Genomic DNA, 17,540 nt, shown 5'->3' with positions numbered 1-17,540 from the left:
CATGTGCTTTCATTTTCTTAGAAATCATTACAAGTCTCAGCAATCAGCCAAAGTGAAACTTTCAACTACTTTCAACCAAGGATTTCTGCAAGGGATAGCACATGAAAGCTTCTTTTCAAATAAAATGCATATGACTAAATGGATGCAGCATTATTTCACTATTGAAGTTTATTATTCTTTAGGATGAAGTCAGTTTGTGAAACTGGAGGAATTAATTTCTTTTTTTTTTTTTTTTTTTCCTTTTGCCCTTGCACAGAATGAACAAAGAAGGCTGCATATAAGTAAAAATCTGTGGACATAATATGCCTAGTCAGGAGCTAACAGATGAAGCACACTGAACAAATCAAAGAAAATATTCCCATTTTTCTAAACATTGCTGGACATCCTTAATAAAAACATTACCTTTCCATCCAAACTAGCTATTGTGCTGCAGTATGAAAACAGTATTTCTTTAGTGCCTTAGTAATTGCATATTTTGTAAAGTAAATATTCAAGCTCTTACCTAAAGCTTTTATAAGGAGTTATTATTTCAAAAGATTGCTTTGCAGCCCGATCCACTTGTTTTACATTTGCCACATTCATAGGGATTAAAGTGATACCAAATCCTGTCTTAAAGTCCTAGGAAAAAGACAATAAAGGTTTAGAAGGTTGTCATTCAAGAATAAAACATGTAAAGAAAAATTATTTCAGCATGGTCCAAACAAAACAAGATCAGTAACAGACATCTTTGCCATAAAATATAAGCCACTTCTAATTTATTAATGGATAAACAAACCTCCACTAAATTTTATCCAACCAATAAGTTTCCAACTGCTAGAATGACCTTACTTGATTGTTGGTAGGAGTAAAAATGCATGCTCGAACTATTAATAAAGAAAAGAATAAAAAAATAAGTTTAAACAATAGATTGCATTAAAATGTGAATGCAAAATTCTGGAAGGATCTAGCTTAAATCATACTTTAGTGTCTAAATAAATTTTATAAATCTAAATCCTTCTAACTGACAGCAGATTTTCTTGCTTTAAGACTGAGTGTTTTAACAAACTAAATGTGTATAAAATTCTTTCTTAAACCTTTGATTCCTCATGTTTCTGATGTAGAACATGAACTAAACATGTCTTTGAAAAAGGTCTTATACAGCAGCTAAAACAGACAAAGAGTTAGTTATGATTCCATTAAAAGAAAGTATTTTTATCTTAAGTGAACAAGTGAAACAAGTGAAATTATTTGGGGGATTTTTTATGCATGGAAAAATGTACTAAAAAAAATTTTTGTATTGACAGAATTGGGAAATAAAATGCAAGCTCACACTGAGCTCCTGTGAGGGCCTCTCAAAATGTATGGATTTTGGACAATCAGATGAAGACATACGTTATTTCTTATATCTGGAATAACATTTACTTCTTTAAATTTATTTACATGTTCATCTCAAGGCAGTCACTTCCACACATTTAATTTCTGGGAATATTAGCATACTTCTTGAGAACAGTAAATAAATCAGAAATAAAACCAAGCTGTATCACCCAAGCAAAGAGACAAATTCGTATATCTTACATTTGCATGTTCACTGTTACCTCTCACATAACAAGTAGTTGGGTACAGACTGATAAAAGTAAAAGCACTGAAGGGTAAAAGCTTCAGAGTTGCCTGCTCTGAAGAGAGGATTCTTTTTCTAGTTAATACATATTTAAACCTGCATCACTGACAAGTTTCTCTTTGTAAGATTCACAAATTTTTGAGCACTAAGACCTACACGGAGAGCATACTTCACAAAACTCTTTTAATTTTATTTCCTTATTTCAGCAAATGAAACTGTCATTGTAGCCAGGACTGCTAAGGCTAAATCTGACAAAAGCCACATATATGTGTGTGTCTATACACAAGCAGAAGTATCAATTTTATCACACAAGGCATGGAATACAATAATGCCACAAAAAGCATAATAACATCCATTAAAAGATGGGATTTTTAGAATGACAGAATTCTTACTATTTAAATATACTGTGAGATAAGTTAGCTAATGTTTCCTTGCCAGACTTCTTATTAAGAATTTTTGGGTGTTTTTTTTTCATGCCATTACCTTTGACAGTAACAGTGGGGAACTAGGTATGGATTTCGACACAAACCTTTATAAAATGTAGAAGTTTTTCAATAACTAACCTATCTTTGCCACTTCTCATATAATTTATTTTAGAAAACAAGACAAAAAACATAAATATTTTTAAATATTTCCCCTTTTCTTCTACCTTCTTATCCTGTAACCTAGACATTTTTATTCTCTCCCCTCATCTTCAGCCCCCACTCCATTTGTGTGTAAATCAAGGGGGTTCATACTGACACACCTGTCTCAGAAGAGAGAAGAGAGTTCTGTTAAGCCTACACAGTCTCTAATTCACCCTCTATGAGAAAAGAGTGGGCAGAATAACCTCCTTTTGAGTGTGAACTTGACAGCACCCTCTGTAGCAGTGAAGCATTCTTAACGTCACATCACCAGTGAGAAAAAGAGGTGCGTGAAATAGTAAAAAAGAAAAGACCGAGGACAAAAAACCACAAAACCTTAATTTCTATTGTGAAATGAAAAAAAAAGAAACCTAACCAAAACAACCCAAAACCATTACCTTTGTAGAATTAAATGGTTTATGCTTCTGAGTTGCAAGTCGGTTGCAAGTCTCATTTGTTGATTCAAGTATTTCAAATTAATTAAAATAATTTGCCTTAAGAAATCCTGATTTTCAAATGAGAGGTAATACACCCATCCTTGAACCTGCACAGTACAATGCATTCTTTGTTTATTAAATAACAGCTGAAAAACCACCAGAAGCCATGGTTATAAGGTGTTCAATACACTTCCAGATTAAAGTTCACTGAAGGTAAATGATTAACAAAGCAACCAAAATAATAACTACCTTATTTAGCCAGATCAAAGTTCCCCTGTAGAGTAGCTTCCCTTTAGGCACTTCCTACTGGTGAATGTCATAAAAATAATGCAAATACGAAAAGATACATGCTCATCTTCCCAAAAAAAGCTTCCAGCAATCTAAGCACTTAAAAGTCCCCAGACAGTTGCAGCAAAGAAAATTATACTTACTAGCCACTGACAGACACATCCTCAAAGAATTAAAAAGCTCAATAACAACATGCTTTGAGGTCTCTGCAGGATCTTACTTAATATATTTCCCAAATACTGGTTGTAAAAAAAGGAAGTCCTTCTGTATATGTATACTGCCATATACATAACTGAGATAACTGAGAATTTTCAAACTTTTGCCTGACAACTGAGAATTTCATTACAGAACATAAAAGGAAAGAAATGCTAACTAAATTTCATTCACCTACTTATTCCAAAATGTTCCTTCTTGAAAATATTTATTCTATATTCCTTTCAGACTCTTTCTTATGCCTTCAAATAGCTGGTTGCATCTCCTTTCCTTGAAGCAAAACGGAGCAAGCTGCATGGAAGCAACCTGCCACACGAAGATGACACACAAATATTTACATCCGTGAAAACAGACACCAAACTTTGTTGTACTGCATTTAACAATACAGAACCAAGAAAGCACTCTAGAAACAAAGTGAAATTTGAAAGTCTTTAGGTGCAGCACCAACCCTTCAAAATTTGTACACATGCAGAGTGTCTGAACAATCCCATTAAAGAAACAATAACTCATTATGCTTTACATTCAGCAAGGGCATAAGAACTTACAATACTGAATTTCAGTGCGAGGAATGTCAGAAATGTTAAGAAATTTGAATCTACTTTTCAGAACAGAATATGGTGGCAAATTAAGCTATTTCATTGGTACATTAGAGTGAAGTTATTTCCATAATGGCCAAAACAACTCCTTAGGGTAACTGCACAACACCTGGTATAAATCTGGCTTTGTGAGTGACAGGTACACTAGAATCTAATTTTCAGTGCTCAGAATTGTATGCTTTCAGGAGTGCAGTCTTCTTCCCTACTTCAGAAACAGAAGTGGGAATTGGTACAGGGAAGAAAGAAGTGCTCCACTTTGAAAGATGAATTCATTCACTTTGAGTGCACAGAAGGACAATAGGGCTATTCAAGAACTGTACAAAAAATATTGACAGCAATAGCAAGCAGTATCTTTTCAGAATAAGAATTGTCTTGCTCCTACCCACTGAAAGCTCATTGTTTCAGATACACTGAACTGCACTACGCTTTCTGACAAAGGAAGAAAAGTTCAAGACTCAAAAATGCACAGAGAGAGATGAGGGTTGGGTTTTTTTGTTTGTTTGTTTTTTTTTAATTTAAATACAGATACGACTTAAATGTCTATAGTTACACTATCTTTATGAATTCTAAGAAAGGTTGAAAAATTAGTTGACAAGAAGAGATTTTTTAAAAAATCAAAAAAAAAATTATAGATATAATAATAGATCAAAAGTATTCACTAAAAATACTAAGCTAAAAATACTTAGCTAAAAATACTAAGATGAGTACTGACTTTCTGATTAGCTGTTATTCCTTCCTGAAGGGTGAATGATTATAATCTGGGAATGTTGCTGTCATTATCACCCCTGTCTGAAAAAGACATAACCTATGAAAACCTGTCATCTGTATATAAATCATTAAATTATTTAAGTTTTATTTTTAAACATACCTTTAACACGTATCTATAAAGTGCCTCTCAGTGTACAAAACTGCCCTCTTTATTATGCATTATCTTTTCACAGGCAAAAGCTGCCCCATGACAGGTTTTACTAACATTTCTTAAATTCTATTTTGGATTAATCTATCAAGGGGATTCAAAACAAGTCTTATACCATTTCTAACCTACCACCATTGTTTTATAGACACAGAAATAAACACCAAGGCTAAGGGACACTAAAGTATATATGTATAAACTCATCCAGCTATATCTGAACAAATGAAATTGTCAGAGCTGCTGGACACCTAACTTCATTGTCTTAAAAAGACAGACTTGGGCACCTTTCTGCATGCAAATCATAAATAAATTTGTAATCAGAGGCTGAACCTTGTGACTCTCAGTGAACACACTTTCTCCACAAAACAGCACATTTAAAAATGCTCTTCTCCTACCTAGAAAGTATAATTATTTTTCTTTCTATTTTTTCCCTTCCACTTGGTTTTGTTGCAGTAGCACTATGGCTGACATTCTTACTGGTTCAGTCAAACCAAAATTCATCTGAACACAGAAGTTCTAGAGATGCTGCTTGTGTTCCTCAACATTTACTGTTTCAGGAGTTATTATCATGTCTTTGCATGCACTGTCTTTCATAATATTAGCTCCCCAATGCATGAAGTTGATTAAAAATATCTTTGCATCAGGAAAACATCTCAGAGAAATGAAACCAAAAAAATGCAGCCACCATTACATCTTTACCCATACTCTTCACATAAAAAGTTAACTAACTTAAAATACTGAAATAAAATAAATACTGAAAATAAAAGGTTCATTAACTACTACTTTCATATTAGAAATATCAATCCATACTTTATCTCTTTCTTTTTTGGTAGAGGACTAACTGGATAACAGCAACAGCGGAGAAAAAGGAAAATTGCTGACATGAGTTCAAGAGACTATGTTTCTACATACTCACACATGCATATACACACATAAGTATACACCTTAATATATAAATATATGCTTGCAGTTTATTTTGAAGTAAAAAGAACACAGAAGTACAGAAATAGCACTGATATACGGTGGGAACACAACACTTTTGGAAATTCTACATCAACTGAGTATTCTCACTGCACATTGGTCTCCTTCCTGTGTATTATCAGATCAAGGCGCATTTGCTTTTTTTTTTGTCTTTGGCTGTCAGATTTCAGAACATGCAATATTCAAGTGTGTGCATGCATACAGATAGATATCTAACACTGATTGCAATATTCAAGTGTGTGCATGCATACAGATAGATAGATATCTAACACTGACAAGAGGCAACAAATCAAGAACATTATACTATATATAAAGATATATTTACACACACAAATATATGTGTTTATAAATGCACACTTATTTTTTTCCATTTTAACAGCCATCTTTCACACCAACCTAATTTATAAAAAGATTAATCATATTTCTAAAACTACTCTTATCCTCCTGCCCATACTCAGAACATTCTCGACCTTTAATCACAGTATCTTTGATAAGAGTTCCAAAACAGGACCTTACATGGTTCCTTGAATTTACATTTAATTTGCAACAGCTCTTTAGATTTACCTTGGGGAAGTTACCACGAAGTTTGTGACAACTACACTATTCCTGCAAGATCTGAAAATTCCCTTAACACAATTAGCATGATGATTTAGTCTTTTCCTTCATTCTTACCCCATGGTATTTGATTTCTTCCAAACAATCAAATTATTCCAGAGAGAGTAAAAGCCAGTAACTAGAATCATTCAGATGAAGCATTCATAGTTTCTTTCCTCTCCTCATTATTTGAAGGCATTATACTTCAGCCTTTCCAGCTATTAAGGAGGGCTAATTTCTGCAACAGAAATATGGGAAAAATCTGGCTTCCACATTAATGAAAAATTAAGACCTTTTTACATATTAAAGATTTTAAGGAAGAGTGACTAGTAATGCAAATTGCTTTGATGATATTAAGTTTACACAAGTTTGTACTGATTACTTCTCCTTCTATATGTACTGAGCTTAGCACCCCTATTTATTTTTCATCAGGCTTCTCTACATCCCTCATCACAGCCCAAAACCTTTTAATATAGATTTCCAGTGATAGTTACATATTGTGGATTGTAATACAAACCCCACATTGGTACACTGCCTTACAGTGTTCTAATGAGGTCCCAAAATACAACCACAGTAAAGCACACAGTAAATAATTACACACTCAAAAAATAATGTTAAAAAGAACATGAAGGTTGCTAACTCAAGACCTGATGAGCAAGGAGATGCTAGAATTCCACTTGTCTGTGCATGTTAGCTCTGTAGATGAGTGCTCATCTGTTATGATATGTGAGGTAGTCAGATCATCAGTTTTAAGTTCTTCACTTAACTAAGGAAAATACTTTCCCCCATTAGAGAATGAAAATTATTCACGCTATTTTTGAGAGAAAAAAAAAAAATTGTAATGACAACCTGGCATCCATTTGGAGGTTACAAAGAAGGAAGACAGGAAATGACAAGAAGGGCCACTTAGACTAGCTCTAGACAGTGCCATGTAGTAAGCATGCCTGCAGTGGAGTATTTTGCAGTGGAGTGGACTGCAGTGGAGTATACTGCTGGAATACATCCCTCTCTGTATCATTCCATATCATTATTTTTTTTTTTTAATGTAATACCTGTACTCTGAGATGGCTCTATGATGAAAGCCAGTACATAGGAAGTGGGAATAACTAAGAGATTACTTTAAAAAATGCATTCCTGATGAACACTCTAAGGTAGTTACAACCTTAGATGTTACTTCTAATTTAAGTTACAGATCTCTCTATTCACTTACTACAGGAGCAATTCAGAATCCTCACTTCAGCAGTTATGTGTATGTATTTTGCAATACCAATACAATTTTATATTGCTTGATTATGCATCATCAGGCCCATGCCTTGCTTGTTGTATGGGATGGATCTAGGACACATGAAGATGAAAGCTCCCTTCCTTTATAGGCTGCAAAATACAAAAAAAAAAAAAAGATGAGGAGGATCACATAATTGTAGTGACTGAATACGATACTGGAGAGTTAGCTCTTATCTTTTCCTTTTCCAGTTTCTACTCAGTGTAAATCAAAGCCTTAGCATACAGTCATTTCACTGCACGTTTTTCATTTCTTAGGATCTGACTTTATGCTCTAGGGTTTGATTTGCAGAACTGCTGAGCAATTGGAACTCCAGCCAAGACCTATGAAAGCAGTATTTTGAGCAGGTATAGTTTGACAGAGAACTATTCCCTCCCAACCACCCATAAAGGACTGGAAAAACAGAGAATGCTAAATATATGGATATTTCAATTCTTCATTCTGTTTCTCAAAACTCTGAGGTCACATGGAGGAGACAATTGTGTTCCTTTACCTTACAGGAACTGAAAAATAAATCCCTCATTGCTCCTCAAAGAACACTCCTTTATCAGTGAAGGAATCACCTGAATGTAAGGCACTTTTCAACAGTGTGCTACAAAAAAGGCATGGGCTACATCATGAAAAGAAATTAAAATTACCAAACAATTATTAAATAGACAATGCACTGAAAGAGGCAGTGATCCTGTGAAAGGAAATAGCATATCATAGTATCTACTGCACAATATCACAATCAATGAAATTAAGGTCTTAGAAATAAGACCAGTTTTCCCATGATTAGAGGGGTACACAAATCTGTAATTGAGGTAATGTTATCAAAGGTTTTTAGCTGAGTTCTTAAAAAAAATTAGGTTTACGTAACACAGGAGCATCTGTCTCCCCATGTAACCCCAAGTAAGCTCTTATTCTAGATAGATCCTTGGCTTCCATCAATTTCAATGTAATAGCAGCCAATTAATCTTCAGGACCTAGCAAGACTTAAGGAAAGTAGATCAGAACAGAGAACACAGAGTCTACATTCCCCACTTCTTTACTGCCCAGTCCTATAAGAAAAGGCTTTAATGTATGGTCACAGTGAATGGAGACAAGATGATGCAATCTGGAAGGGGATGTTCAAAGTCGCCAGCCACAAACACAAACGTATAAATTGATCGTTTCTATTTCTTAGTCTTCAAAAACAAAGAGAGAAGAAGACAACAGAGGCTACAGAAAAGATCATAATTCCAAATATACATATTTCTCACTTGTGCTGAAACACGTTAAAAGGGAAGAAACATTCCATGCTTCAACAATGCCATTACAAATAATTTGTATGTATGCAAATTATGTACTTCAGAAACAACATGTGCAAGTTCAATATAAGAACCTGAATTCTACATGAAGATGTACATTTTAACACAAAGCAGTTTAAAGTTATTCATGGAAAGTAGAATTCTTGACATAAAGGTACCATAAGTCATTTGCCCCAAGGACCTGAATTCTTCAACTATTCCACAATTCAGAACTCAGCTTTCTGAATCACAGCAAGTGTGATTCAAACCATATTCCATTCTTCAGACACACGCCTTCTTTTTCTTGTCACTCAACATACTAGGAAAGCAAGAGTCTCACAACTGAGGCACGCAAGACAAAACCAACCACCAAAAGCAAGCTGGTAATACTGCACACAAAACCTTCCTTGACATCTTCCCAAATACCCTGATAGGTACCCAAGCAAGAGAGACAAACCTGCTTTCTGTGTTATGTCCCTCACCACACACACAGAAGACAAGGGTAGGCAAAGTTCCCGTTTGAACAACTACAGTAACTCCCTTCCAGCATGGCTTCTCTGCAGCATGGCGCTCACTCAGAAATCGGCACCTTATTAGCTGCAGAGGCTGAAGCCGCTGCAGCTGCCTGGGCCATGATCTTTATTTTTACTCCTTCACGAAAAATCATGGGATGACATAAATAAACATGAGATGACATAAATAAAAGTCAAAGCCTGTCAGGTGCAAGTACAGCCTATATTCAAGGCTTTCACCTTTAATTCCAATAGCTATTCATACCATTGTCTCATCTTTAAAGAGGCAATCATGTTCCTTAAGTTGCGCAATTTCTAACACATAGAAACTCATTCCATTTTAGAGCCCATTTCTTGCTACTCAATTCACATCTTTTTCTTATCCCAAAGGGATACCAGGTTAATATATGCAAACTCTAAAATTATGTGGAAATGCCTCAATTTTCCTCAATTTTAGTGTTTGAGACCTTCCACCATTTGGGGTTTTTTTTTCATTTAGCTGAAACAGCTATCCCTATAGTCACCATCTCAAATTCACACACCATTTTAAACACTTCCCTGCAATAAGCACCCAGAGCAACTCCTGTTCATACAAGGACATTTTTAAACATAGATATTATTACAATTTTAAGTAGCCATCTGGACTCTTCTTTGAAAGTGCTTCACAAATGGAGGCCTTCTAAGATTTAGCAAGACTGTTCTCTGGAGACCTGAAGGATCAGTGAATTTTAAGATACCACATATAGCTTTAATTTTCTGAATTCATATCCTTACAATGTACTTTCCAAAGCTTTATATAGACACCAAAGATCTTGTCATGTATTCATAATCCAGAAAAACTGCTTAAAAAGTGTGTGAACTCTTACAGGACGGACAGATTGTGACCATTTTTGCAATACCTTAAAATCTACAACACTTGTAATGCAAAAATTAAAAACTTTCTGATTGGCCTTTTAGTACAGTAGTCACTAGATAAGAGAGAAAACTGTTGTGACATCCCCACTGGCAAAATTCCCCTAATGAACCAAGAAATCCTCCAAATAATGGAGTGTCTGCTTTCCTCCAAAAATTGCCCATGGTGATAAACAAATATGATACTGACAAAAAAAGTATCAATGACCAAGCACAGTGCTTTTACTCAATGACTACAAACAGTAAGGTGTTAAGACAAACAGTCCTCACAGTAAATATGAAGACTTCTTTTTTTTTAACTACCTTCTTCTTTAATAAATTGAAATTAAATTTTCTTACGCGATATTTCACAAGTAGAAATAATTAATAACTAACATAATTCATAACATTTCTATCACCACAATAAAAATAGCATTTCCTGATGGAGAAAGTTTTCCAAAACTTTTACTCACAAACATAACTCCCAAGTAATCTGCAGTGCTCAAAATAATTACAAAGGGAAATTAATTTTTTAAAAAAGTTTTAACAGTTTTTAGAGTACCATACAAAGAGCACTAATTATTATAGACATTTCCACATCTTTAAAAAAATGTATTTATGGCTATCTGAACATATTCCAAACATACCCCATTTTATCATACCTGGATCCCCATGGGATTTTCCAGCTGATGCTGATAAAGTGAGCAGTTTAAGTTTCTGATTCTATCAAACTGAATTACTCTTCTGAGATGGTGTATATTAAAAACACACACATACACCCATTATAAGAATAAATGGATGAATTACATGAAACATGGAGAGCTCTGGACTGCGCTGACCACTTTTTCCAGCTTGGGGAATTTTAGACACCTTCTGCTTAGAGAGCCATGAAGAAAAATATTTCACTTTAACAGCTGACATTATGATCTTAAATTTAAAAGGAAAAAATTAGCCAAGGAGAGTATAGACCCTCACAAAAGCTTTTGGCCAGACAGTATAAACTCATCTATTTAATAAATGCTCAGCTTTGCAGCAAAGAAACATCTCAGATTTATTTAAAATTTGAAATTCAGAAATTTTTCGACTACCTAAACCAAAAAGATGTTTTTCTTTCTGAAATATATAAATAAATATTTCATAAAAGATCTAAATTTTGAGAGTGTACACTCTATTTGTTAACTTTGAAGCATGCCCCAGACTTCATGGAGGTTCAGACCTTTCCTAGAAGCCAATGTGAAGTATAAACTTACCACTAATGCCTAGAAACAGCAACCTAAGGAGGCCACATTATGATTTGTGAGTTCTTCCCACTTCTGTGACACTTATTCTAAAACAGTGAAGGGACAGCAGCACCAACAGTTTTACCATACATTCTTCTGTGCCTGGACCAAGAGAAGGCTGATGCCATGACAACAGCAACGTTGCACCATAGCTTTTTATAAATTGAATCCTTCCTAACTCACTCAGTCATTTCAGCATTATGTCTCCTGAGAAAACATCCTCCTTACATTTGGTTCAGCCAAAAATAGAGTGGGGTGTGTTTAGGGTTTTGTTTGTTTGAGGGATTGGTTTCTTTATTTTTGTTTATAAAGAAAGTATTTTGTTCTGCTGGCTTTAGATTCACTCATACTAATTTGTTTCTGTGACAAAGATGAAAATAGCAGATAAACACGGAGAAACTGTTTTGAATTTCTGTAAAGCAAAATCACTTATGGATACACAGAGCTACTGCTTAGCAGCTATTCACTTTCATACTTGCCCAGACTTTATGCCATAAAGGTAGTGATGTCACATAAAAAAATATAAAAGCAAATACATAAAAGGGAGTTTCAAGAAGTAATAACAGTTTACAAATAAGCAATCCACTTCTCACTACTTAAATAGTGAAGTGGTTATAGTATTAAATGCTTACAGAGATTACTGAATTCCTAGTAAATCCATTGTAAATAAGTTTTATTATGAGTCCATATAAAAGCCACTGCCATTGGATTTTAGTGACTTTTTAAAATATTGATTTTACAATGATCAAAGCTAAGATGGGCACCTGTGACAGCTAAAGAAGGATCTGGATTTAAAATATCTGCACTATACTTATGTTTCAGGACTGTGTGTAGAATTAATACACCCTTCCAAACAAACACAGTGCCTTTGCCATAATGAATGTAATGTAATATTTTAATGACTATCACCTCCCATCACAAATTTTGAGCTAAAAGCGCCTTATGTAAAAATAAAGTAAATTCAAGATTTCAATTAAATTATTTTCTTCATAACGAGGAGCAAAGGCTAATATCTAACAGAGAAAGACAAATTATTAGTAAAAATATGGAGCAACCATTCTCTAAAAAATGTACTTCAACAGATTAGAAGTTAGAAAGAAACCAAAATCCTTTAAAAAAAGCCCTCCACATACATATTTCAAACAAACTTTACACTCTGTTTTACTATCTCGACAGCTAGTTAATAGAAAGAACACTAAAAATTAAATCTTTAACAAATTATCTCCATTTACACATTTATCTCCTGCTTGTTTCATTAAGCTTCCTGTTGTCACCCACTGAACAATTCAGGAAGGTTTTTTAGGAGCCACAATAAGCTACAGATACACGGCTCCTTTGTAGCATCCTGATTGCACCTGTCTACTACATTCGTTTCACTTCTCAAGTCTCTCACTCATGCCCAAATCCTTACGAGCAAGAAATAAATCTCACTCACCTGAATTTAATGAGAAACTGAAAAAACGAAACTTGTCAACAGCAATGTTAACTCGTGCCTCAGAGCACATTCTTGGGTAGGGGCAACAGGCCTAGACTACAACTTCTTTCTTTCCCAGATGTTGTGCTAGAATAGCCTTCAAAATCACACAGTAATAAAAAAAAATTTTAAAAAATTCTGAAACACATATTACTATGTTCAGACTAGTCAAGATGCCTTTACATATCAGTGGTTTAGGGAAGAGCAGCACCTGTAGTGGCAATTTGTTCATGGAAAGTGACCAAAGCAAACAGGGAAGCACTGACTTACAGGCGGATCATACAGCAACATCCTGACCTAGAGAGCAGCAAACTGAACCCATTTCATGCCACGGGGAAGGCACAGTAATAAAAACACTGTTCTGGCTCATAACTGAAACTATGCAGATCCATCTCAGCACACACAAGTTGCATCAAAATTGCAATGACTCCGTCAAGATAACACATAAAAGAGAATGCCACAAACAGTAAAAATAGAACTAGAATTACAAAATCACTCACATTTAGGATATTCAGAAACCCAGCAGCAGTATTTTGTACCGTTCGTGGGTGAGGAGAGTTGTAACATGCTACAATTTTTAAGAACAGGAAATCTACCAAAAAGCCTTTCCATATTAGTAGGAATGGGTGGCTGCAATCTGGAAACACACTAAACTTACAAGAAGGTATATTTTCTCAGCATGAACGTGTCATTTAAGAAACTACGATGAAGAAGAATTCAGGAATGAAATAAAATACTGCACTGAAGTGAAAAACTGGCAATTGACATGAATGGCAAAGCTCCAACTGACATTCAAAGAGATGGAAATTCACCCCAGGTATCTGTGTACAGATCCTACAAGAAACAGCTTTCCTTATACAGTCCCATAAATACTGAAAATGCAATGCATCTTTACCTTTTCTATTTAAAAAGATGGGCAGCTACAACAAAATCTGCACATGCCTCTTCAGGTTCATTTTCAAATAGATCTATGTGCAGTATAGGAGAATCAAATTTCGGTGTGAGGATAAAAGACCTGCACCAATAGAAGACCTGAAGAGCACCACAGAATCATACAGAACTGTGATAACATCCTCTGCTTTTGTATCTACAGTGCACTCTATTAACCTTTACTTTTTCTTCTCCCTGTAAAATTCCCCTACATCTCCACTTGTACATATTAAGAAATATGTTTCTGATATTCCATACCACATCAGTGAGAGACAGATGAAGAAACATTTTGTTTCTTCTGAAACACAGAAGTTACATCTACACAGTTTGTGCAGATGTAGCTCTTTCATTCCTACATGTCATGCTATTTCTACATTAGCATTTATTGCTGAGAACACCAATAAAGACACATTTTACGCTGCTAATAGTACATTTTACCATAAGCAAGTACCTAAGGATCATTATTGTCAACATCAACACGTTGTTAAATTAAACAAGTTGTACATCATCCCCCTTTTAGCTGCAGCACATATGAAAAACCAACTGATGCACTTATTCAGGCTGAAATAAACCTTTCTAACTAAGTCCCACAAAGAGGTTCCTGCCTTCTGCTGTGTGGTTCGTTTGTTTTGTACAAAATAAGATGAAAGATCGTAGAATCGCCCTTGCTTCTCTTTGTGAAAAATACAAAAAAAAAAGAAGTGCAAGGTGAAACAAACCAACCTGGAAGTCAGAATCCATCTCCCACATGGGTATCAGTGATGACCAGTCACACCACTGTCTCCTTCCCTTCTCTTACAGCTACTGGGGACTAATGAATTTTGCCTTGATCAGTTTCTCAACTTTTGTTGTGACCCCCATCTCCCATCTCATCAGTTTTCTTGCAGCCCACTAAACTGGCAGCTGCTCAGCTCCTTCAGGGGAAAGAAGCGACAGCCAATTATAATAATGGGCTGCAATTACTCCTGTGTTGCAGGAACTGAGCTGCTGTTGCTGACTGCTGTCATTTTATCTGCCTTTGAACTTCTTTATGACCCCATGGCAAGGAATAACAGCCCTTGGCTGGAATAAGCATCATACATACAACACCCTGCAGAGCCTCTCAAATAAGTGCCAGACAGGCTGATTGTGAACCAGGAAGCATGATACAAAGCCATATTTGTTATACCAATGCAGCCACTCTGCTTCAAATATTTTTTTAAACTTCAACTCTCATATCTCTAACACAGGTCTGCATACTGGACTTAAACCACAGACAAGGATAAATGTGGGCAAATGCCACAGGGGATATAGACTCCTCTCTGCCTGCTTGCAGAGCACAGAGACCTCTACAATTTGGAAACATTGGCTGGTACAAGACAAACAATTTTGCGATAACTGAAAGAGAGACATATCCACAGACAGCAGCAGGAGTTTTTCGTAATATTTTTTAATAGCCTAACTCACCTTAAACAAAAAATAGACATAAAATCTATTTAATGTAATAATTAAATAATGCATACCAGAATCCCCAAAAGGATAACAAAGTGAACAATGAAAATGTTTATATCCATGAGTAAAACACACTCCTCAGCCATTGCATTAGTTGGGTCACCTTTTTTTTCAAAGTAAATTTATTGAAAATGCCACGGAGGTGCAATAAAAAGGTCTACCATGAGGGGAAAAAAGGACCAAGAAAAACAAGGCAAACCAAATAAAAATTGTTTGAAATGCTCAAAACATACTAATGTACATCACTAGGCATGACTCACAATACAAGCAAGATTATTTCTGCATTTATTTCCTGATTCATAGCTTTCCATATACTTTCCTGAATATATTTTTCTTTCAACCATTGTCCAGGCCTGTTCAAATGGTTCTCTGGACACCCACAGCCAAGTGTTTTGACAACCTTCCATCCTAAGTGAAGGTAACAAAAACCTGATTTCTTCTGCTCTTCAGTGCATGTAAGATTTTTCACCTGTTTCTTTAAAAGCGTTAGATATCAATCAATCAATGAATCATTCTGATGGATCTCTGAGGGGTCCTGACTCACATGCTGAGATGGAAGTAATTTTTGAAGGAAGTTTTCTGGAAATATATCTAAGATATTGGTTTTAAAATCAATGAGATTTAAACATGCCATCCCTAAAAAGATATTATTTTGTATGCAAAATATTTGAGAGAATTTAATTTAATAACCATGACACTGAAGTGTTTCATGTAGTAAGAATTCAGTCTGAGTTGATTAAGTTCAAATTTGTTGGCCTAGCAATTTATTAACTAGGGACAGAAATTACTGCTGAGAAAGCACGCTGGGGTATTCCCCACATTCATACTAAGCTGTAAATCATAAATTCTCTTCCTTTGCTATAAGGATGGTTTATTTATTTAGCATAGAATTTGTAGATATAAGATAGTGGAGTATCGAAAATAATGTTTCTTACCTGAACAACACCATACTGCAACAAAGAACATCAAGAAATCAGCGCAGACTAAGAAAAATAAAATATTTATGGCCCAAAAATATTAAAATGTCACTTGAGCTACAATGATATTAAGGATCTTAGTATTTTAAGGATCATCTCTATAATTCTTATTTTAAACCATTCACTTTTCATAACTAACAAAAACTCCAATTGGCTAATTATTTTAGTAGTCCAACAGCAATTCCAACGTACTCTCTCTGCACTGCCATCAAACTACTATTCCCATTTCCAGCCCACGCTGTGGAGAAAAGAACAGTTTTGGAGCAAGTGTCTATTGTTCAATTAAGCATTTGTACAAAAAGGTGTGGAAGCTAAAAAACTATGAAGAGGAAAAAAGGGAGGGGGTACTACAAATTCTGGGTATTTTCAAAAAGCTGTAATGGTCCTTATTCTGATGATCTCCAACACAGATTGAAGTAAAACCAACCAATCCCAAAAATCCCCACTGAATAACTACAGAAATCCATGAATGCCAAAACTGTTGTCTTTATGAACACTATGCATTTCCTGCATGATCAGCTATTGCAAGCTAAATGCATTATGATGAATCACTTGTTTTTAAGTGCTTGGAGTTTTAAACATTACAGTGTCAGCTACAAAGCTCATTAATGAATTGCAGACATGTTCCTTGGTCTCCTTTGGTGCACACTAATCCATTTTATTTAGTTTTGCAACCAAGGAGAAAACTTTAATCATCATAAAGTGACTGCCAGTGCTCATCTGATGATACTTGTCATAGATTAGGTAAATCCCAGTCCTCAGCAATACTGTTTCTCCCCTTCAGTCTGGACAAAAGAATAACCCCACCTGTTACCTTGCACAGAAGGATATCTATACAACTTAGCTCTTTATTATATAGGCACTGCACCAAAAAAGAAAAACATCCTTCTGTGACATTACCTGTCTGAGCTCTGCCACAGGAAGTATAGACTGAATTCAGAAACCACATCTACTTAATTGAGTTGTAATGGATTTCAAACCTGGCAAGTTAATAACAGAATTTACAAACTAAACAAAAATTTGCAATAGCATATTATGGTATTTTTAACTAATTATGACATGGAATTCACATATGCTATCAAGGAAGTCTGATGACAACAGATGAGGAGAAGACTGAGATTTGAGACAGCCAGCTTGCCTTCACCAAGGGAAAGTCTTCCCTAAGTAACCTAGTGGCCTTCTATGATGGAATG

The 17,540-nt window shown here is 35.1% G+C and overlaps 1 protein-coding gene across 1 annotated transcript in view; it reads right to left on the bottom strand.

Moving 5' to 3' along the window:
* ARAP2 (ArfGAP with RhoGAP domain, ankyrin repeat and PH domain 2) overlaps positions 1 to 17,540 on the bottom strand; it is a 105,546-nt gene that overhangs the window by 55,500 nt on the left and 32,506 nt on the right. Inside the window, exon 9 of the mRNA XM_041402880.1 lies at positions 503 to 618. Coding sequence (XP_041258814.1) covers positions 503 to 618 — 116 coding nt within the window. The remainder of the gene's footprint in view (positions 1 to 502; positions 619 to 17,540) is intronic.

This window comes from Onychostruthus taczanowskii, unplaced genomic scaffold (genome assembly GCF_017590055.1).
Source record: "Onychostruthus taczanowskii isolate IOZ18803 unplaced genomic scaffold, ASM1759005v1 scaffold2, whole genome shotgun sequence".
Classification (NCBI taxonomy): Eukaryota; Metazoa; Chordata; class Aves; order Passeriformes; family Passeridae; genus Onychostruthus; species Onychostruthus taczanowskii.
Note: the sequence above shows the minus strand (reverse complement) of the source record. Positions and strands in the feature narration are given on the sequence as shown.